Source organism: Narcine bancroftii, chromosome 1 (genome assembly GCF_036971445.1).
Source record: "Narcine bancroftii isolate sNarBan1 chromosome 1, sNarBan1.hap1, whole genome shotgun sequence".
In the NCBI taxonomy this organism is placed as follows: Eukaryota; Metazoa; Chordata; class Chondrichthyes; order Torpediniformes; family Narcinidae; genus Narcine; species Narcine bancroftii.
In genome coordinates, this window is record NC_091469.1 from 423,775,798 (window position 1) to 423,798,553 (window position 22,756).

General features: G+C 39.4%; 1 protein-coding gene across 2 annotated transcripts in view; it reads right to left on the bottom strand.

Annotated features, from left to right (window-relative positions):
• Nucleotides 1–22,756, bottom strand: part of LOC138751620 (dual 3',5'-cyclic-AMP and -GMP phosphodiesterase 11A-like) — a 272,213-nt gene that overhangs the window by 199,028 nt on the left and 50,429 nt on the right. For both annotated transcript variants that reach the window (XM_069914141.1, XM_069914140.1), the window contains exon 2: nucleotides 19,253–19,411. In XM_069914141.1, the coding sequence (XP_069770242.1) occupies nucleotides 19,253–19,411 (159 nt within the window). The remainder of the gene's footprint in view (nucleotides 1–19,252; nucleotides 19,412–22,756) is intronic.

Here is a 22,756-nt window from a genome sequence, read left to right on the forward strand (position 1 = left end):
CATTCTGATCTTCATTTTGTCTGACCCTTGCCTGGGGTTTGGAAGCATCATGGAAGTCACAAGTTTTGTTTCCCCAAGTAAGGAAGAGGGAAGTTGTGACAATCATTTGTATGAAAGAACATTTCTCTGTAAGCAACTCGACAACTATTTTTGAGTTTTGAGCAGTCTGATCACTCAATGCCTCATCTACTTCATAGTTATTTCCCTGTGGCATAGGTGCTCTGTGATTAGTAAGGCATTGTTTAAGGTGTTTTAATTGTTCCTAATTGACTCACTATGTGCATGGTTTCATAACTACAAAGGAAATGGGCCATCGACAATTTTTCTCAAGCAAATTATTTCAGTAACAATTGGGTCTAAAGCAGCGATTCTCAACCTTCCCATTCACATACTACCTTAGGCAATCCCTTACTAATCACAGAACACCGATGGCATAGGGATCACTTAAAGTGGTAGTGAGCGGAAAGAAAAAGGTTGAGAACCACTGGCACATGTGATGCTGCATTCATTAATGGGGGATTAAATTCAGGAGTAGAGGGATCATGTTACAACTCTACAAATCTTTGGTAGGGCCACACTTGGAGTATTGTGTTCAGTTCTGGAAGATATGGAGAGGGTGCAGAAGAAATTTACAAGGATGTTGCCTGAGAGGCAAGGTTAGCAGAGCTGGGACTTTTCACTTTGGAGCACAGAAGGATGAGAGGAAATTTCATCGGTCTACAAGATTATGAGAGGCATAGATAGAGTAGGCAGCCAGCACTTGTTTCCTAGGGCAGGTTCAGCAAAAATCAGAGGACAAAAGTACAGAGTAAAGGGAGGGAAGTTAAGGGGAGACATCAGGGATAAGTTGTTGTTTTTTGGGTATTTTTTAAATGGAAGCTGAAACATTGGGGGAATTTAAGAGACTCTCAGACAGACACATGGATGAAAGAAAAATAAGGGGTTATAGGTAAGGAGTGTTTTTAAGGAATATATAGGTCAGCACAACATTGAAGGCTAAGGGGCTTGTACTTTGCTGTAGAGATCTATGTTGTATATCAGGAGTGAGTAACTTGTTTTTAAACCCACATTACACCTTAAGTATTCCCTATGCTTTAAGTGCTCTGTGATTAGTAAGGAATTGCTTAAGGTGTTATGTGCATAGGAAGGGAAGGTTGAGAACCATTGTTCTTGACCCAATTGTTACTGAAATATTTTGCTTGAGAAAAATTGTCATTGGCCCATTTCCTTTGGAGTTATGAAACCGTGAACCTAACGAGTCAATTAGGTACGATTAAAACAATGGTTTTCAAACTTTTTCTTCCCATCTACATACCATCTTAAGCAATCACTTACTAATCACAGAGCATTTATGGCATAGGGAATACTTAAAGCGGTATGTGAATGGAAAGAAAAAGGTTGCCCACCCCTGTTCTATGTCATAGTAAATAATGTGCAATGTAAGATTCATTAAATTACTACAACCACTAAGGTTGCCTCTAAAGTATCATCACTGACCACCAAGATTTGGCAAACCCCCGAGTCAGATACTGCAGAAATATCCCAAATAGTTCATTCCAATGTGATGGTCTAAATTTGAGTCTCAACATTAATATGTCAGTCCGTTCCTTTCTCTTTTTTTCCAAACTTGATCTTAAACACTGCCATGAAATTTCCTTCAGCCACACATGATGGTGTATTCTATATTGTACCGTACTTCAGAAATGTAAATATATTTGGAGGTAATTTCCTCAAACTTGAGCAGATTTCTCAACGTTCCTCAGAATTAATTTTGCTACTGTCATCACCAGTTACATCATCAATGAAGATTAGTGTATCAGTAACAGTGGCAGCCATACGTGCCCAGGTCATAACACTCCCAGCATCATGTTTCACAGATGTGGATCTTGGGCAGTTCCTTTATGCCTCCACAATTTGCTCTTGCCATCACTTTCATACGGGTTCATCTTGGATTCATCCATCCACAGATCTTTTATTCCAGAATTCAGTAGGCTGTTTTAAATACTTCTTGGCAAACTATAATCTGTCCATTCTGTTTCTGTGGCCTGCATATTGCAGTGTAGCCTCTGCATTTCATTCATGAAGTCTTCTGCAGACTGTAGTTATTGGCATATCAGCACCCTTCTCCCGAACCTTTTTTGGATCTGAAGGAGAGGTGTTTGGGGATTTTTCTTCATTATGATGAGAATTCTTCTGTCATCAGCAGTGAAGATCTTCCTTAACAATTACTGAGCTCCCCAGGACACTCTTTCTTCTTAATGAATATATCAAATTGTTGATTTTGGTCATCCTAATGTTTGGGGAAGGTCTCAATTTTTTTGCCTCATTGACTTTCATGCTCCTTTGACTTTCATTGGTTCAACTCTGTCCTCGTGTTGAAAAACAGCAACCACAAACTCCAAAGGTGATCAAAAGCTTCGAAGCGAGCCTAGCTCTCTTATACCTGCACCAATGAAGCAATTAAACATACACGAGTAATCACAAACCCCTGTAAAGCCAAATGTCCCAAACATTCCGGTGTCCTGAAATGAGGGGACTATGTATAAAAAAAAAGTACTGTAATTTCTACCTGGTCAAATCAAAATGCACACAAATAACCTTTAATCTGGAATGTGCACTTTAATCATATTTGAATTGTTTGATTACAAATTTGAAACTGTGGCGTATAGGGGTAATTAAAGAAAAAAATGTCTGCCCCAAACATTATGGAGGGCACTGGATGTGGAATGAAATAGGAAGTGGTAGCGACAGTTACATCATGCAAAGTGCATTTAGATTTTTTTTAATTTAGAGATACAGCAGAGCTGAATGCAGGTAATTGGGATTAGTACAGCTAAGCATGGACAAAGTAGGCTGAAAAGGCTGAATTCTGTGGTGTAGTTTTCTGATTCTATAGCTTGGCTGAAGACATGGTTACTAAATTTACTGATCTCACAAGAAGAGGACACAAGGATAAGTGAGTGGGTAAAAATCTGGCATATAGTTTATATAATTATAATTTTGGCAGGGAGAAGATAAAAGTAAACATCACACCATCTAAATGATGAGAAACTGCAAAACCCTAAAATATAGAGAGATCTGTGTAGTCTGGTGCAAGGTTTAGTTAAGTCTTGTATGCAGCTAAATCAAATATTTAGAAAAGGTCAAATGTTGTCAACTGCAATTAACAAAAGTGCTGGACAAACTTAGCAGGTCACACAACATTTGCAGGAAGCAAAGGGTAACCAAAATTTCGGACCTGAGCCTTGATAGGCTCGATCAATAACCATACAGGCTGCAGGAACAATAGATTTTAACGCACACAAAACTTTGGGTGTCCTAGATCCAGGTACAGGACTGCCGGAAAGGGGGTGTTAATGCGGCCTTTATGGCCAAGGAAAAAGGGGAGGAGATTTAAGGTATGAGTCATTAGTGGGCTGACCAGCCTCATAAATACAGTAACTAGTAAGGGCTATACAATAGAGGAAAACATATCTGTATAAGCCTTTCGTCAAGGTATGAGCAAAGAGCATGCATGCACCTGAATAAAAAGGTTGGGGGAGGAGAGGAGAGGACAAATGTTGTCTACTTCGAAGGGAACAAATATAAAGAAGGGAGGCTAAACCTTCAGTTCTATAAGCTATTGGTGATCTTATCTATGTCAAAAATTAATTACCTCATTTAAGGAAGGAAGGTAATATGTTGGTATAATACACGCAGCATATGTAGGGAGTAAAAGGTAATCAGCATTTTGGGCCAGAGCCTTTTATCAGCAATAAGGACAAACAGGCAGACAACTAAATAAACAGAGAATGAGGAGGAGGAGAGAAGGTTGGAAGAGGCAAGAGGAGGGACATAGACTAACAGGTAAGAGTTAATAGGTGTGTAAGAGATCAGTAACACTGATCATGGTGAAAGATCAGTATCACTGATCTAAAAGAAAAGTGAGGATTGTGAGAGATGAGTAAAACTGATATGCAAATATGAACATGAAGAAACTAAAATTGATACATGGGTAAATGAATGAAGCCAGTACAAACAGGATGAGACATGGATATTAGAATGCAGGAAACAGAATCAGTCTGAGTAAGATAAGGATCTCTTTTTAGACAGAATCAGCAAGTTCACTGCATGAATGAGATAAGGATAGACAATAGATAATAGAATATAGGAAGTAGAGTTAGTATGAATGAGATAAGGGTCTCCTAGCCCTAGACAGAAGTACCAAGTTCTACATATATAATTAGTAAGCCTTACACAGATTTATCAAGTTATGTATATTAAATTAGTAAACCCTAGACAGGATTAGCGAACTCTGCATATGTAGCTCTGAGGCGGAAAGGTGTGAATGGGGACAAGGGCAAGGTTGTGAATAAGGACAATGAGGATAATGACATGAGAAGACACCGACAGGATACCCCCTGGTCCTCCAAGTGCGCAGAAACAGCAGGTAGGCAGGCAGGATTACCTAATGCCAAACCGCTCCAGCAGGCAGAAGAATGTAAGGGGGAGGGTATTCCTATACTTAAATTCACTGTATAAAAGTTGGGTGAGCCCCAGTGTATGTGTGTATTCCCATGGTAAGGGGAAGCACCCAACTTTGCATTGTTGTTTAATAAATGTTCTTTGTTCTCAATTTTTGTCTCGAGCAATTTCTGTTAAGGTACATCTATTTCTAACAGGTGCACAGGCAGGATGGTGGAAGAGAAAGAAGCTGAGAATTGATAGGACAAAAGGGCAAAGCGCCCTATTACAGATAGGATGGTGGAAGAGAAAGAAGCTGAGAAGTGATAGCACAAAAGGGCAAAGGGCCCTATGTTGGAAGAAGTTCAGAGAAGATTTACCAAACAAATACTGATCCTGAAATCTGTTAAAACACAGATGCTGGAGGTAAAGATATATTAATGACATATTGGGCCTGAGCCCTTCCTCAATGTATTCCTGTGGCATCAGTGTTTTTAATCACAATCACAGCATCTGAAGACTTAAATTTGTTCAATTTGTGACAGAATATAGATATATTTTTGGGAGATTAATTGGGGCAGGTTTGTTAGTGTAGGTCACATACAAACACAAAACAGATCTTATTTCAAATACTGGAGCTCTGCATGCTAGACATCTTGGAGCCAACAGTCTTTGCAAAAGAATTGGAGAGTGCCCAAGAGACTTCACTAATTGATTGTTGTTTACAAAAATGCAACAGATGAAAGAGTTTGTCAGAGCCGCATTCTGTCTGGAGTGGAATTTGCTCTTCTAGGAGCTTCAAGTGGTTTTGCAAGCAGAGAGAGTAAAACAGGTTTTCATACAGAGCGAGAGAGCGAAGAGTTCTACAGTTTTACAGTCAACAGCAGCAACTGGATCTGGAACAAGACAAGCTGGCAAGCTTGTGGAAATCCCCATTTGGAAGATGGATTGTGAGTGCTTAGTTCAGCCTGGTAAAAGCCCTTGTAGTTCATGCAAGAAAAGAGGACTGGCTGTCTAATGTTTCACTTGAAATAGGAGAAACAAAATGTGGTGAACTGAAAGAAAGAGGTATCATCTGGAGAACCCTGAGGGGGCAAGTTTCATCAGCAAGAGACTGAAGTGGCTGATTAAAAAGGAATCAGTTGAGGGTGACCTGGAACAACAAGTCTCCCTCTGAAAACCAACAAGAACCTTCCTGAGTGGTAACTATTTATCTTTCAAGCACCAAAGTCTGGTGAACTTTATAAATGTTAAATTCTGTGCACAATATAAGAATTGCCTGCAACCAGTGAGCTTGGATGAATGAGAAGTGAGATTGGAGTGTAAACCAAATAACTTTTCTGAACTTACAGCCATATGACATACACGTGCACTTAGAATTAGAAGGGGGTTAAGTTAAGTTAGTTAAGTCAATAGTGACAAGTCAAAGTGTGATTCTGTTTTCATGTTTAAAGTTAATTAAATGCAACTTTTGTTTAAGTAACCATTTGTCTTGGTGAATATCTATTGCTGCTGGGTTTTGGGTTCAGAAAAGTTCTTTGATTCACATTCCAATCTCACTTCTCACTCCTCTAAGTTTACCGGAATCAGGCAATTCTTATACTGTGCACAGAATTTAACATTTATGTATTTTCACCAAGCTCTGGTGCTTAAATGGTTACCATTCAGTTTCAGAGAGAGATTTGTTGCCCATTGGACAAACACTAACTGATTTACTTCCATCGGTCAATTCAGTGTCTTCCTAAAGAAACTTGCCCCATCAGGGTTTTCCAAATGATAACCTCTTCTTCTGTAGGTCACCACAGAGTTCCTTTTGTTTCCCTTATTTCAAGTGAAACACTCTAGCCACCCATTTCCTCTTGCATGGACCACAAGGGCTTTCAACAGGCTGAATTCAGAACTCACGACCCGTCTTCAAAATGGGGTTTCAACAAGCTGCCAACTTGCCATGACTGCAGAAACTAGTTATCTCTCTCTCTTTCTTAGAGAAAGCCTGTTTGGTCTCTCTCTCTCTGCTTGCAAAACCACATGACCTTCTAAAAACCACAAACTACAACCAGACAGATTGCAGTACCGCACCCAATCTTCTGAGTCCATTCATCTGCTTTCGAAACAATAATCCGTTACTCCACAGCATGTCCAATTAACACCTACTTGTGAAGTTTCTATTGGCATTCTTCAAAGTTTTTGCAATGACACTTGGAGCTTGGACCGTCTGGCTTGAGCAAAGCTTTGGAATTGTAAATGAGATCTGTTTTGTGAAGTGTTTGTATTTGTTCGTTACCTACACTACCTCCACAATCTATCTCCTTCAAAAACATATCTAGAAACAATGTAAAATATGATATAATCCATCACAGTACCCGCGCACTGGAAATACGCTTTTTTTATGCATGTTGTGATGTCAGCCAAGGGGGGCCATGGCAGGAACAGTGCAAGTGTAAAAGTCAGGCCTGAGCCCTAATAAAACTCAGAACTTAACCTGACGTGAGTGAGTGAGTGAGTGAGTGAGTGAGTGAGTGAGTGAGTGAGTGAGTGAGTGAGTGAGTGAGTGAGTGAGTGAGTGAGTGAGTGAGTGAGTGAGTGAGTGAGTGAGTGAGTGAGTGAGTTCTTTCGAGTAGCACGTGGCTACAATATGTCATTAAATGATGGTGCTGGCTTGAGAAGCCTGGTGGCTTCCTCCTGCTCCTGATTTGTAAGCGCATACATTTGTAATTCAAATTCCCTTAAACATTGTGACACAACCATTAATTAATATGCCATTTAAATATCTCCAAATCTGCTAAATTAATTTACAAGTGAGTGAATTGCATCTTGGGGGTGAGCCCGAGATGCCGGGATTCGCTGCCGAATCCTCCAGAGGTGTCGTAGGTCTATCAGCTAAGGAAGGAGGGCACCCACTTGATAACCCAGAAGAAGCCACCGCTTACTTGACTACCTTGCAGAGTCTAGGCAGCAAATCTCAGGAGTGCAATAAGGGATATTAACGTCTAGTCCTACAAATCTATGAATAATCGTGGATATTCCAGAGATACAGAAACATTTAGAGAACAACAATTTTGCTCAACATTAGCAAGACCAAGGAGCTTTCGACTTTCAAAAGGCAGGCTGACTTCATTGATGGGATGACAGTGAAGGAGGATAGATCCTTCAAATTCCTATATCATAGGACCTCTCTTGGAGCCAGCACACTGAAGCAACTATGAAGGCACAACAATGCCTCAGCCCTTCAAGAATTCTGATTTGGCACGTCATTGAATACTAAAGGTGTTCTCTAGCAAGTATACTGACTGGCTGCATCATGATCTGTTTTGGTAACTCGAGTGCCCAAGAATACAGAAGGCTGAAGAAAATGTCAAACATAGCCAACTCTTATCATAAGCACTGACCTCCCATCCATTGATGACATCGATATGAGTTGATGCCAGTCAAAATCACGAGGACCCCCATCATGTCGGGGTCACAATCTCTTCTCACTGCTACCTTCAGGCAGAAGATGTAGAAGCCTGAAGTCCAGCACCACTTGGTTCAAGAAGAGAAAAGAGATTTTATCCAAGCGGCTACCAGTCTCTTGAGTTGAGTTGTCCATAGTGTCCTTGACATTATTATCAGTTGCTATACATTGTTACAAGCTGTAAAAACTTAGTTAGATGATCATTAAACCTTGTTAAAAGATGGTTAAATGGTCAATAAAAGTTGTCGGAACATTTTGTAGAAAAAACTAAAAACTAACAGACCTGGTTATCTCTCTCTTGAAGCTATAACCTTCAAAAATGGCTGTTGCCAGGAGATGGCATGAAATATATTAAACAATCCCTTGTAAGCTACAAAACAGAATTTGCTTGCAAGAAGTACATTTTAACCCTTACAATACCAGCCCATAATTATTATATCTAAAAGATAATAATTACCATCACAAAGCAAAAAGAAAATGCATTTCATAGTAAGCTTATATGGGTTAAATTTTAACAGAAAGTGAAAGCCAATTATCAAATCTTTCTGCTTCTTGTAAAAGACAAATTTTGGTAATTTGTCTCTTCAGAAAGCTAGTTTTAGTCTTGATCCGAACTTGACGTACAAGCCCTGATTTGCCCTGGATGGTGTCCACAATCTTCCCCATCAACCAGGAATTTCGAGGTGCTGAATGGTCCATGACATTCATTCCCTTTTTCAGACTTGAAATTTCATCTACAAATCTCTTCCACTGACAAAAGTGGATTCTCTTCATCTCAGCATTAATCAATTCTTTAAATGTGAGACCTCTCTTTTCTTGAGTCTCAAGATTACCTGTCTTTTTTTGTGGTAGATCTTTTTGATGGATGTTATCCAATTGAAATTGAGCAGGAACATTGCTTGTTTGTTTGTTCTTTCTTCTACGACTCAGAAACCATCTTTTAAATCTGAGCATCCATGCTGTTGCCTTTTTCAAATGATACCAGGATGAGAATTATTGGATTAAGTGAGTAACTGTTTCCATCTTAACAGGATTTGCAGTCTTACTCCTGATTTCAGGGTCTTTTGGTAAAAATTCTTTTTAATTTTTCAGGATTTTGAGGCCACTCCTTTTGAGGCTGCAGAAGAAATCGAGACCCAGACACCCAGATTTCATTCTTCATAAAAGATTGAACTTTCAAATCTCAGGAAGCCAGATCGGCAGGATTGGTAACTGCGTTAACATATCTCTACTGTATTGGAAGTGAGACTTTATCAATTTCAATTACTCTGTTAGCCATGAAAGTTCAAAACCTTGTGGTTTTATTGTTGATGTATTTGAGCACACAGGTTATATCAGTCCAAAATATGGAGCCTGTTAGGTCCATCTGCAGCTCTCTTTTCAACACTGTGTCCATTCTGCTCACCATGGTAGCAGCCGCCAACTCCATTCATGGGATAGTGACTGGTTTCAATGGAGCCTCTCTGGGCTTTCCCATTCCAAATCCACTATGTACTTAATCCTTGTTATTGTGCAGGAACAGGTAACTAACAGTTCAATTACCGTCTTCACATGCATCAGCAAAATGATACAATTAAGCAGATGTTATAGTTCCAAAATTTCTGGGTTTGAAGTATCTGTCAATCTTTTGATTCTTTTTCAATCTTTTTATTAAACATATTATAAGTGAACAATACATTTGGAGAATAGAATACAGAATTGAATAGTAAAAACGGAAACGTCAATGTGTTGCAATACATAACACAATGTATAACATTATAACATATTGAACAATTTCTCCTCAATTTGAAATATTCAAAGAGAGAAAAGAAATTGTTGTTAAAACCCACCTAACATCCCAAATAAAAACAACAGCAACGATAACAAAAAAAAGCTGGGCAGCCTAAACTGAGAGGTTCATCTGTCAATTTTGACATCTTCCAGCTTATGAAGATCCTGAATTAAACACGTCCACTTTTGTCCAATGGATTCTGTTATCTCATTATCGCAATCAATCCTCTTCCTACACAAATCTTTCAGGATCTCCTTGGAACTCAGAACGACTGGTGCCAATATTCCTAGAGGATCATATATCGAACTGACTGTTGATAGAATCCCCTTTCTTGTGAGAGGTCGGTCCTTCAAAATAATTTCGAACTTAAAACCATCACACTGAACACACCATTGTACACCTAACACTCTCTCCACAGGAAGGTTGTCATGGTCTATGCCCAAATTCTTCATTTCCTTTGCCCAGTCTCTTTTTCAGGTATGGCAGCTAATACCTGGCAATTGTTACTTGTCCATTTGGAAAGTAAAAAAACCTCCTTTGAAACACATTGCCTTCAACTCTTGATAAAGAGCTACTGCTTCTATAATTGTAGCTGCAGAAGTGAGATGGTCATCCTCATAAAAGTTATTCCTGATGGTGCTTATAGCTTGAGAGTCAAATTGTTCCATATTGTCCTCAGCACACTTCCTAAGGGCAAAATTCACACAACTTGGTGATGAAGTCACTCCAAATAGAGGTCCAGTCATTCTGAATGTAGTATCCATCAGACCACCAAAAGAATTGTAACAAACCAGTCTCCATTTATGACTTTTACCTGATGGAAAATTGACTCAATGCCTGCAGTAATAATGACAGACTCTTTGGGGAATCTAGTTAAGATTCCTATCAACTTACTGGTCAAATTAGGACTCTGTAAGAGTTGAGAATTCAGTGACACCTCCCCTGAAAGTTTGCTTCATAATCAAACATCACATGAAGTTTTTTTTCTTCTGTGGATGCAAAACCCCATTGTGTGGAAAGTATCATTTTTTTTCTCCATTACTACATTCCAAATTATTATCTGGTACTTTCTCTACATAACCTTTGGATATCATGTCAGACATGCATTTGGTGTAGTCTGAATGAAAGGAAGAATGTTTCTTGAATCTTCTCTTAAATTCAGTGTATGTTGTTCAATAATGCTTACATTATCAGGCTTGTATATTTCCCTTTTCTTTAAAAGTAATCCGATGCAATAATGATTATTAACCAGCTTGAGACCAATTTCAAGAAACACTGGTCTTCCTTTGAAGGTTCTTGGTCATCCCTGATGCACCAAGGAAAGTCATTCTTAAACTGTTGCTCTCACAGCTAATCAATCGATATCTTGTTGATATTTATAGCCAACTGATTTTGAACCACCTTTCTTTCTAATGGTCCGTTAATCATCCAAGCAAGCATAGTTTTGACACCAAATGGTCCATCTCCCACACTACTCATCATATCTAGTGGTTCCAGAACTTTTGGCACATCTGAATCAATCAGCAACTCAATCTCAGAGTTGATTTCAAATAAACAAATTTTATTTAAATGTGTCTACGGTTCAATGTCACTTTGATGTGAGATGTTTCCTTTTTGCACAGGCATAGTTTTGAGTGTATATGCCTGGGAGTTCACAAAAATTGTTCTATCCAAACCAGTGATCGCTAGGCTGAAATTACATTGGTTTCAATGTGTTTAACTTGACCTATAGTTCTTAATGGAATTTTTGTACTTCTTCCTTGAAGATTAAGCTTATTCATTAGCCCCATAGTGCAAAATGACACAGTGCTTCCAGGGTCAAGAAATGCATAGGTATACACTATAGCACTTCCTTTCTTGGCCTTGACTTGCATAGGTATTATCCAAAGTTTGCAGTTATTTTCTCCAGCCCCAGCAAGACCATTTGTTAATACAGAGACTTCAGCATTGTTTTTATCTGCTTCTTTTCTTGTTGTTTGTTCCTTCTCTGTTTTCTTCTTTTCCTGAAAGAAATGTAGCAGTTTGGGATTTTTTCAGCTACATATGTCTCAGTTGAGTTGCTTTTTGCAGATTTTGCTGATGTGCCCCGTATGTCCTGGGTTGTACCATTGGAGGTTTTAATAAACACTGAGAAGCTTGTAAGTTTACAGCAAAAAATTTACTCACATCTCAGGCTGCTGGTCATGTATGAATACAGTGTTGCACTGAGCATGCATGCTCACCACTCAATGTGATGTGGCTCTTACGATGTGTCTCACTGAGCATGCTCACCACTCAAGTGTGATGCGGGTCTTGCAGTGCTCCTGCTACAGCATAAAATAGTCCGAAGTTTCCACTGCATATAACATGTCCTTTACACAGACAGCCAACAAATACTTAATTTTCCTTCAAGAAAGCGATTTTCTCACTATGTGACTTCCTTTCCATCTGTGCACACTTTCCCAAATCATGTTTATCATTACAGAATAAACATTTCTTCACAACAGGCAAACTTTCATTTTCCTTTAGTTCTTTATCTGCAAATGCCAGGGAGGTGGCAAATGTACTTTTAAAAATTTTGGTTGAGGGTATGATTGGACCTCTCAACTTCTTTACTTACCGTTTGAGTGCCTTTGATATTTCCATACACTGGATCTGTGACAATGTCCACTTGTCCTTCAATGAACTCATTAAATCCTTAAAAGTAGCTGTTTCATCGCATTTTTTTGGTATTCAACAACTGAACTTCTCCAAAGTTCTCTCTTCTGGTAGAGCAATTTATTAGCATATTTGTAGATATGTCAAGCTCTCGTAGATGGCCAACCTCCATCATGATATTGCAACATCCTCTTAGAAAGAAGGCATAAACTTATAATCCCTTCATGTAATCTGATGTTATTGACGACCATGAAAGAGCTATAGCAATTTTATGCTTGTTGCCAAAATGCTTCTTAGTAAAAACTTAGCCTTTTGCAATCCATCATTCGGGACCATATAATGGCAATTCTTTACAAGGTCTTGTGCTTGTCCACTCGTGAATTGCTCCAAATAATATAGACAATCCTTCAAGCTTCGGCTTTTAATTTCAATACTGTATTCAAAGATTTGCATAAACACTTGGAATTGGAATGGGTCACCATCAAAAACTGGAATCTCTCTTTTGGGCAGAGAAGAGAGAGTCTGTAACTGAATTAATGATGCAGCCATTTCATCTTGCCATCTCATGCCTGGCGCAAGTTACTTTGTCACCCGGATTTCTATTACCTGATGGGAGCGGGTAGTATTCATAAGATGGTATTTTGCTCACATCAATGTTCATTAGATTCATTATTGGGGTTTGATATTTGGCACCACTGTGCCTTAACCTGCCTAGTTTGGGGCCATGCAAGTCTTGTAACTGTAACACTGGCTTTTCTTTGCTATTAAATATTTTATTTTTCTATTGTCCTTCCTTAAAACGTCACTACCAAATGTTAAACGCTTTAGATGATTTACTTTGAGCACCAAATGCTTCGAACCTTCTAGTCCCCTCAATCTAGCCTGATTAACAGCAACGTTTTTGTCCAGCTCCAGATACTCTTCTCGCCTTCTCAACTGCTCCTCTTTCTTCTTTAGCTGCTCCTGGTTCAGCTCCTCCTCTCTTCCTCTAGCTCTTCTGAGGCAAATTTAATTTGAAGCAATTATTTTTTCCATTTCAAGAGCTGTCGCGTCTGCCTGAACCTTTAAACATGTAGATTCTATCTACATTTATTAAATTGTACCGACAATAACCATACCAGCAGTGCGAGTATAAAACAGCTTTAATAAACTAATATGTACACCAAGAGGTCTTGTCTCTCTGCAAGACGAACCTGGAAGGCTAGACTGTAGTTCTGGACTGTTTTATATACAGGGTCACCGGGATGACCCCTGGTGACCTAGTGGTGTAATTACATATCACCACAGATTCTGTATTTGAAACTCTGGAGCCTGCTCTAGAACTCCTCTTACTTCTCCTGCTTCCAACACTTGATGCACTATCACCTGGTCGTATATCATCCTCTATTTCAGAGGTTGTCTTAACATCTGACTTTGATTCCACTCTGGATCACCCATTCTCCTCATCACCATCCTGGGGCACAGCTTCAGCCATTTCCATGTGGCTGATCTTAGTTTCTATTAATGTTTTGTTGCAGAAATCCTGTGGCATTTGTATCCCCAGCAGCCATAACTTTCTGTTTTTCTATTACCTCATTCAGTCTTGCATGATGAGTGTGATAAACCACTGTAAAGTATTATTGTCAGATCAAGCATACCTATTGGCCAGTTATATCTGTGGCCCCTCCCCACAGGCTCCTGTATAAAGGTGGCTGTTCCACAGTTCCCTGCAACTCAGTTCCTCAAACCAGAAAAGCTGGAAATCGACCCTCAATCACCAGCTCTGAACTCTGGCTCCGCAGTTTTGAAGCATTCCTGCAGGCCTCCTCTACCATTGTGCTCTCTGAGACCGACAAACTGCAAGCGCTGCACTCCCGGGTCGGCATCCTGGTGTACTCCATGACCAGGGATGCCACAATGTACCAGGAGGTCATGAACATCCTAAAAGGGCAATACCTACATAAAATCAGCATTGCCTATGCTAGACACCTTCTAGTGACTCAAAAAGAACAACCCGGTGAGTAAAACGCTGAATCTCTTCAGGCCCTGTAAGCACTCGGCAGGGCCTGTGAAAGCAAAGCCATGTCCACCGCGGAGTACACAGAGGACCTGATCCGGGACGCCTTCGTTGCAGGGATCAAGTTAAATTACATACAACAGAGACTTTTGGAGCAAGGGGAACTCAGTTTGTGGAGAGTAGTCGAGTTGGCAAGTATGCTGGAGTTGTCTCTCCAGAGCATGGAGACCTACTTGATAAACAACACGACCACCTCATGGTTACCCCAGTCACAGCCATCCTGGGACCTGCCACCACTTTCCCACTCCACTAACGACCAGACTACATCAGCAGTACTCCATGAAAGCCTCCTGATGCTCTCAACTGGCTCTGGTAATGACCCAACCACAGCTGCGTGTTCAGGGAACCCCTAAAGTGCTACTTCTGCGGCCTGGGCAAGCATCAGAGAAAACACTGCCCAGTGAAGGATTCAATCTGCTCCAGCTGCAGAAAGAAGGGACACTACGCTGGTGTGCAAGTCCAAACCCTTTCCTAGCAGCACCACATGAGGATCTGTCTTCCACAACACCGCCATCACCCAGGGCCAGCAGTACCATGTGGGGTCCACCATCTTCCAGACCCAGCTGTGCCACATACAAGACATGGAGGCTGCCATCTTGGGTGCCATCTTCCAGATCTGGCAACACCACATGCAGGTTGGACAGCCATCTTGGACACTGCCATCTTCCACCCAACTCTGGCCTCCATCACCCTCAACCAGCACAGTCTGCACCAACATGCCATCAATTCTCATGCTCCTGCTAGGGAACAAGCAACTCATCACATGGCCATTTACTCAACTCGACATAATTCTTTTTCTAGAATAGATTTATTCTTGATTTCTGCACAGTTACAGGGGAGATTTAATTATGCAGAGTATAAACATAGATTATTGTTGGATCATTCTTTGTTGTTAGTCAAATGTTTAGGTACTGAATAACTGACATGGCTTATCGTTTGAGATTTAATGAGATGTTATTAGAGAGACCGGAATTTATTATAAATGTAAGGGATCAAATAATTTTTTTATTTACAAATGAATGAAGGTTCAGTACAGAGTAAATTTATTTTATGGGATGCTTTAAAAGCCTATTTGAGGGGTCAATTTCTTAGTTATACAGCAAGGATTAAAAAGCAGTATTTATCAGAAAGTTTAAGTTTGGAAAAGGAAATTGAAAGTTTGGAGAAAAAAATTTAGAGAAAATATACTGAAGATGATAAGTCACAATTATCCAAATTGAAATTATGTTATAATAATTTACAAACATATAGATATGAAAAAATGATTTTGCGATCTAAACAACGTTATTATGAATTGAGTGAAAGAGCCCATAAAGTTTTGGCGTGGCAACTTAAACTGAGCAAATATCGAGAACAATTAATGCTCTTAGCAGAAATGGTGAGATTACATAGAGACAAGAGGATAAAAATGGAGATTTTTTTAAATTTTATAAAAATTTATATACATCAGAGGGTGATCAAGAGATGGATCAAATTGACTCTCTTTTTATCTAGATTGGATTTGCCATTATTAAATGAGCTGGATGTGAAGATTTAGATGCTTCCTTTACTGATTTAGAGTTGAAGGAAGCTTTGCGTTCAATGCCCAATGGGAAGTCTCCTGGAGAAGATGGATTTAGAATAGAGTTTTATAAAGAATTTAATGATTTGTTATTTTCACTATATAATGATGTATTGAAACAGGCAATGGAAACTGGTATATTTCCAGAATCCTTTTCAAGAGCATTGATTACAGATATACCAAAAAAAAAATAGGGATCCCTTAAAAGTGGCTTCATACAGACTGATATCATTATTGAATGTTGACTATATAAAATTGTGGCTAAGGTTTTAGCTAATAGATTAGCAAATTATTTGCCAAAATTGGTACATATTTATCAAGTAGGTTTTTTTAGAGGTAGATACTCAGCAGATAATATAGTTATATTGATTTCATTAATTAACGCAGCAAAACCGAAACTTAATCAACCAATGGTAATATCTTTAGATGCTGAAAAAGCATTTGATCAAGTTGAATGGAAATTTTTGTTTAAAGTATTAAAAAGATTTAATTTTGGTCCATTATTTAGAGGTTGGGTTAAAGCTTTGTATGCTAGACCTTAAGCAAGAGTAATGACGAATGGTCAGATCTGAAATTCTTTTAAATTATCTCATTCTACAAGACAGGGTTGTCCTCTTTCTCCTGCTTTGTTTGCTTTGGTAATAGAACCTTTGGCTCAAGCTGCTCAGCAGGATTTTAATATTAAAGGAATTAAGGTGAGAGGAAGTGAATATAAGATTAGTTTGTTTGCAGATGATGTTTTGATATATTTAACAAACCCAAAAAGTTCATTGAAGTCATTACAAGATTTACTGAATCAATATGGTAGGTTATCAGGATATAAAGTTAATTGAGAAAAGAGCTGATGAAGATTATACAGATTGTAGGCAAAAGACTAAATTTAGATGGTCTAGTAAAATTAAATATTTATGAGTAGTTGTAAACAAAGAATATCAGGACTTGTATAATTTAAATTATATACCTTTACTGAATAAGATTAAAATTGATTTAAATAAGTGGAAAGATTTACCATTGACTTTCATTGGAAGGGTTAATTGTATAAAGATGAATTTATACCCTCGAATACAATATCTCTTTCAATCAATAACATGTGTAATACCAAAAAGATTTTCAGGAAATAAAGTAATTCGGGTATTTTTATGGAAAGGAAAATTGTCAAGAGTTTCTATTCAAAAATTAACTTAGCGCTATGAGTTAGGTGGTTTACAGTTACCTTGTTTTCATAATTATTATGAAGCAGCACAGTTGGTTTATTAGTAGGTAATTTGATATTGAACAACCCCCTAGATGGGCAAAAATAGATTTCTGAAAATAATATTACTTGTTTTATTTATAAATGGAATCCTTTATTATTACAAACATTTAATATCTTTCCTGTAGTTAGGTGACTAAAACTGGCCACAATATTCCAAATTTGGCTCATCAATGTCTTATACAACTTTACCATAACATCTCAACTCCTCTGCTCAATACTTTGATTTATGATGGCCAATATGCCAAAAGCTCTCTTTACAACCCCATCTAACTGTGATGCCACTTTCATGGAATTATGTATCTGTATTTCCCAGATCCCTCTGTTCTACCACACTCCTCAACATCCTACCATTTACCATGTATGTCCTCTCTTGGTTTGTCCTTCCAAAATGCAACACCTCATACTTGTCTGCATTAAATTCCATCTGCCATATATTCAGCTGATCCAGATCCCTTTGCAAGCTTTCAAAACCTTCCTCAGTGTCCACAACCCCTCCAATCTTTGTGTTAGCTGCAAACTTGTTGATCCAATTTACCACATTATCATCCAGATCATTAATATAGATGACAAATAATAATGATCCCAGCACTGATCCCTGAGGCACATCATTAGTCACAGGCCTCCAGTCTGAGAAGCAATCATCCACCAATACTCTCTGGTTTCATTTTACTACCTCACCATGAATACAAACGCCTGAACCTTCCTGACTAATCTTCCACTTGTGACCTTGTCAAAAGCCTTACTAAAGTCCATGCAGACAACATCCACGGTCTTTCATTCATCAACTTTCCTGGTAAATTCCTCGAAAAACTCCATCAGATTAGTTAAACATAACCTTTCCACATACAAAGCCCACATTCTTCCATACCTTGATGAAGGCCTCAAGCCCAAAATGGTGATTATGTATCTTTATCTTTTTCTATATAAAGTACATTGTTTGATCTCCTGAGTTTCTTCAGCATTATGTGTTTACTTCAACCACAGTGTCTGCAGACTTTGATCTTTTACTATTACTGACATCTGGCTCACTGGCCTATAATTTCCAGGGTTACTTTTTGAGCCTTTTTTAAACAATGGAGCAATGTGAGCTACCCTCCAATCCTCCAGCAACATGCCCATGGCTCAGGACATTTTAAATATTTCTGCCAGAGCCCCTGCAATTTCTACACTAGTCTCCCTCACGGTCTGAGGGAATGCCTTGTCAAGCCCTAGGGATTTATCCATTCTTATTTGCTTTTAAATAGCTAGGAGCTCCTCCTCCAATTTGTACAGGATCCATATCCTCACTCTTTGTTTCTCCTTACTTATCTTGATTCTGTGCCAGTTTCTTGAGTAAATACTGATGTTAAAAAAGAAACATTTAAGATCTCCCCATCTCTTCTGGCCTCATATATAGCTGACCACTCTGCTCCGTGTTGCCTAAACCTGCTATATAGCTCTCTTCTTCCAAACCATATCCCTAATATCTCTCAAAAACCAAGGTTCCTGCCGCCTGTTAACTTTTCCTTTAATCCCGACAGCAACATACAAACTCTGTACTCTCAAAATTTCACCTTTGAAGGTTGCCTACTTACCTCTCACGTCCTTGCCAGAAAACAACTTATCCCTAGCCACACATTCTAGATCCTTTCTTCTTTCCATAAAATTGGCCTTTCTCCAATTTAGAAGCTCAACCCAAGACACAGACCTACCCTTCTCCAGAATTAACTTGAAACTAATGACATTATGATCACTGGACCTAAAATGTTCCCCTACAGTTACTTCTGTCACCTGTCCTGCCTCATTCCATAATAAGAGATCCAGTATTGCACACCCTCTAGTTGGTACCTCTATATATTGGTTTAGAAAACTTTCCTGAACACATTTGAGAAACTCCAAACCATCCAGCCCTTTCACAGTATGGGAATCCAAGTCAATGTGGAAAGTTAAAAATCTCCTACTATCACAACTTTGTTTCCTGCAGCTGTCTATCGCTCTACAGATTTTCTCCTCCAATTCTTGTTGACATTTTGGATACCTCACAAACCGAAAGGAAACATAATATTCAGAATATTAACACCCTGTAGAGCTCTTACTTTTTCATCATCTTCAGTGAATGGCACTCCAGCAGGATTTTTGTTGATGGCTTGTGCTACCCCGATAATCTCTCCATCACAGTTCTGGATCGGCATGCACAGAATGGACTTTGTCTTGTATCCTGCCAGTTTGTCAATTTCATCATTGAATCGATGATCCTTTAGGAAATAAAACAACAGGATATTTGTTTGGTTTTATGAAACAGGAAAGAAAATTATGTAGGGTGATACAGGTTAATTGTTTTAATTCAGCAGTCTATAAAGAAAACCAAACTAAATGCATTGTGGAATAAATGCCTGTCATCTTTCAGCAATTCCCACAGTCCATTAAGGTATTACACAGATTTTAAAAATGAGATAAGTCTTCGGATAAAACTGGAACAATGGAATTTAATATGGATTCGTACAACAGTGTGCAGGGTGCCGATTTTCAAACTCAGTTTTTGTGGGATAAATGATGATACAACTCTTGATATGGAAATTGCCAGCTATTTATTTCTACTTAAGTATGTTTAATCACACATTTCAAATTAAAATTAATCTCCATCAGAACCCCCTTGCATGGGCTGTCCAGGTTCCAGTGCACGCATTCCTGCAGTCTGGAATGAGCCAGGCAGCAGCGTTCCCTCACTGGCATCACCCTGTGCAGGAAGACCAACATGTTTTGGGCAGACTAAAGAGTGTTTTTCACTGAATTCATGATCTTCCAAGAGCTCTGGAAGTCTGCTTCTGCGATCGTCCACAGGAACAACCTGTAAATCAGTGAGTCTTCTGTGATGCTGCTGCTGGGATGAACTGTGACAAGGACCCTTTCATCCTTCTCCACATACTATTAGCAAACCTGCAGTCTGCAAACAGGTGGGCAACTGCCTCCTCCCCATCACAATCACCCCAGGGTAACGTGCATTGCATGTGATGTTCCAGTCAGTTAGGAAGGATCTGACCAGGAGGGCTCCTCTCACAGCCAATCAGGTCATGTCCTGTTGCTGGTTAGTGAGTGCTGGTGATGAGGCATTCTGCCAGATAATCTGGACTGTCTGTTCAGGAAACCACTCCACAGTATCAGCATATTACCATTAACTCTCTCAGCAAAAATGCTTTTTGAAACAAATTTAAGGAGATTGTTTAGGTCATTTTAGTGGCCTGCTAAAATACTGGTCTGAAGTCCATCCAGGAACATAGTTCAAATTGTACTAGAGATAGAATAACAACATTTGGAGTGCAGTCTATACCGAATAACAATTCAGTGTACTCATATGGGTTAACATTAGTGGGGTAAATGTGGAGGTAATATAAACATACATGACACCAAATATGGTAAGTCAAACACAGATTTAGAAAACTATTCCAAACTATATCACCAGAAGAGGATAAGGGGCTATTCTTCACAAAAGGAAAAAAATTAACTTATTGGCAGGTAAAGTAATTGAATGAGAGAAATAGAAATGATTTAAGATTAGGTGCCATGAGAGCACTGGAGTTATAGGTTCATTCTGCATTGCTGAGCTAAGATGTTGAATGGCCTTCATTATTCATGACTCACTTGTGACCTTACAACTACAGAAGACTTTTCACAAATTGCTCCTTCAAGAGAATTGAATTGCCGAAAGAACATTGCATTCTGTTCGTGGATTTCATTAATACACGATCCCATGGTGCTATATTATTCAACAGTCACAGACCTGTACAAATTTTGTCATAGTTTGTATCATGACCTTGGGCAGAGAAAAAAGGCCTTAAATTGGAAAATAATATAATTTGGTATTTTTGCTGTAAACCCAGAATCTTGTCATGGTGTTGATAACCTTACCATCCAATGATTTGTCACTATGGACAACTTTCAAAGTCAAAAGGGAAAGCATTCAATAGCTGTGTAAAATGCACAGTATAAAACTGTCATCAAGGTTACATTTTTCCATGTGTTGCTGAAGCTGTGGTAAAACAACAGACTACTTACTCTTGACATTGAATTGCATTACTCTTGCCAAGTCCTCCAATATTAACATCCTGTGGGTCACCACTACCTAGAAACTCATCAGGATGATGTAAATACTATGTCTACATGAATAGATCAGAAGTTGGTATCTTGAGGGAATACCTGAAAGTCTTTCCACTATCTAAAAGACATAAATCGGAAGTATGACAGAATACTTCACACTTAACTGGATGAGCGCAGCTTCCAGAATTGTGAATTATGTTTTTTTCTTAAATTTAGACATATAGCTCGGTAACAGGCCATTTCAGCCCACATGTCCATGCCACCCAATTACACCCACATAGCCTAAACCCCAGGTACATTTCAACCAGTGGGAGGAAACCAGAGCCCCCAGGGAAAATCCACACAGAGAACATACAAACTCCTTACAGAGAGCATGGGATTCAAACCTTGGTCCTGATTGCTGGCGCTGCAAAGGTATTGACCACTACATCAACCATGCTGCCCACAATTTTTACATGAAGTTTTACATCCAAGATAAAGCATCCCATTTGACTTGTATTCCATCAACCGCGTTAACATTCATTTCCTTCATCATCAGCTGTACAAATTGTACCATCTACAAATACACTGCAGTTACTTGCCTAGATTACTTAGTCAATACCTCCCAAACTTGTGATTTCTACCACCAAACCTAAGTGATCATCTTCATATGCAGGTTGCTCTCCAAGTTGTACACCAGCATGATACTCCACCCAAATCTGACAGCACTGAAAGTCTAATTTAAATAGATAAATCAATGTCAAAGGGGCAGCTTACCACCGCTATCTTAAGGACAACTATAGACAGGCAGTTAAAGCCACCTAGTTCCAGAAAATTGAGCAAGTGTGTACCATGTAATATCGCAATTTAATTTCTAATGAATTTTCTTTGGCTTGGCTTCGCGGACGAAGATTTATGGAGGGGGTAAAAAGTCCACGTCAGCTGCAGGCTCGTTTGTGGCTGACCAGTCCGATGCGGGACAGGCAGACACGATTGCAGCGGTTGCAAGGGAAAATTGGTTGGTTGGGGTTGGGTGTTGGGTTTTTCCTCCTTTGCCTTTTGTCAGTGAGGTGGGCTCTGCGGTCTTCTTCAAAGGAGGCTGCTGCCCGCCAAACTGTGAGGCGCCAAGATGCACGGTTTGAGGCGTTATCAGCCCACTGGCGGTGGTCAATGTGGCAGGCACCAAGAGATTTCTTTAGGCAGTCCTTGTACCTTTTCTTTGGTGCACCTCTGTCACGGTGGCCAGTGGAGAGCTCGCCATATAATACGATCTTGGGAAGGCGATGGTCCTCCATTCTGGAGATGTGACCCATCCAGCGCAGCTGGATCTTCAGCAGCGTGGACTCGATGCTGTCGACCTCTGCCATCTCGAGTACCTCGACGTTAGGGGTGTGAGCGCTCCAATGGATGTTGAGGATGGAGCGGAGACAACGCTGGTGGAAGCGTTCTAGGAGCCGTAGGTGGTGCCGGTAGAGGACCCATGATTCGGAGCCGAACAGGAGTGTGGGTATGACAACGGCTCTGTA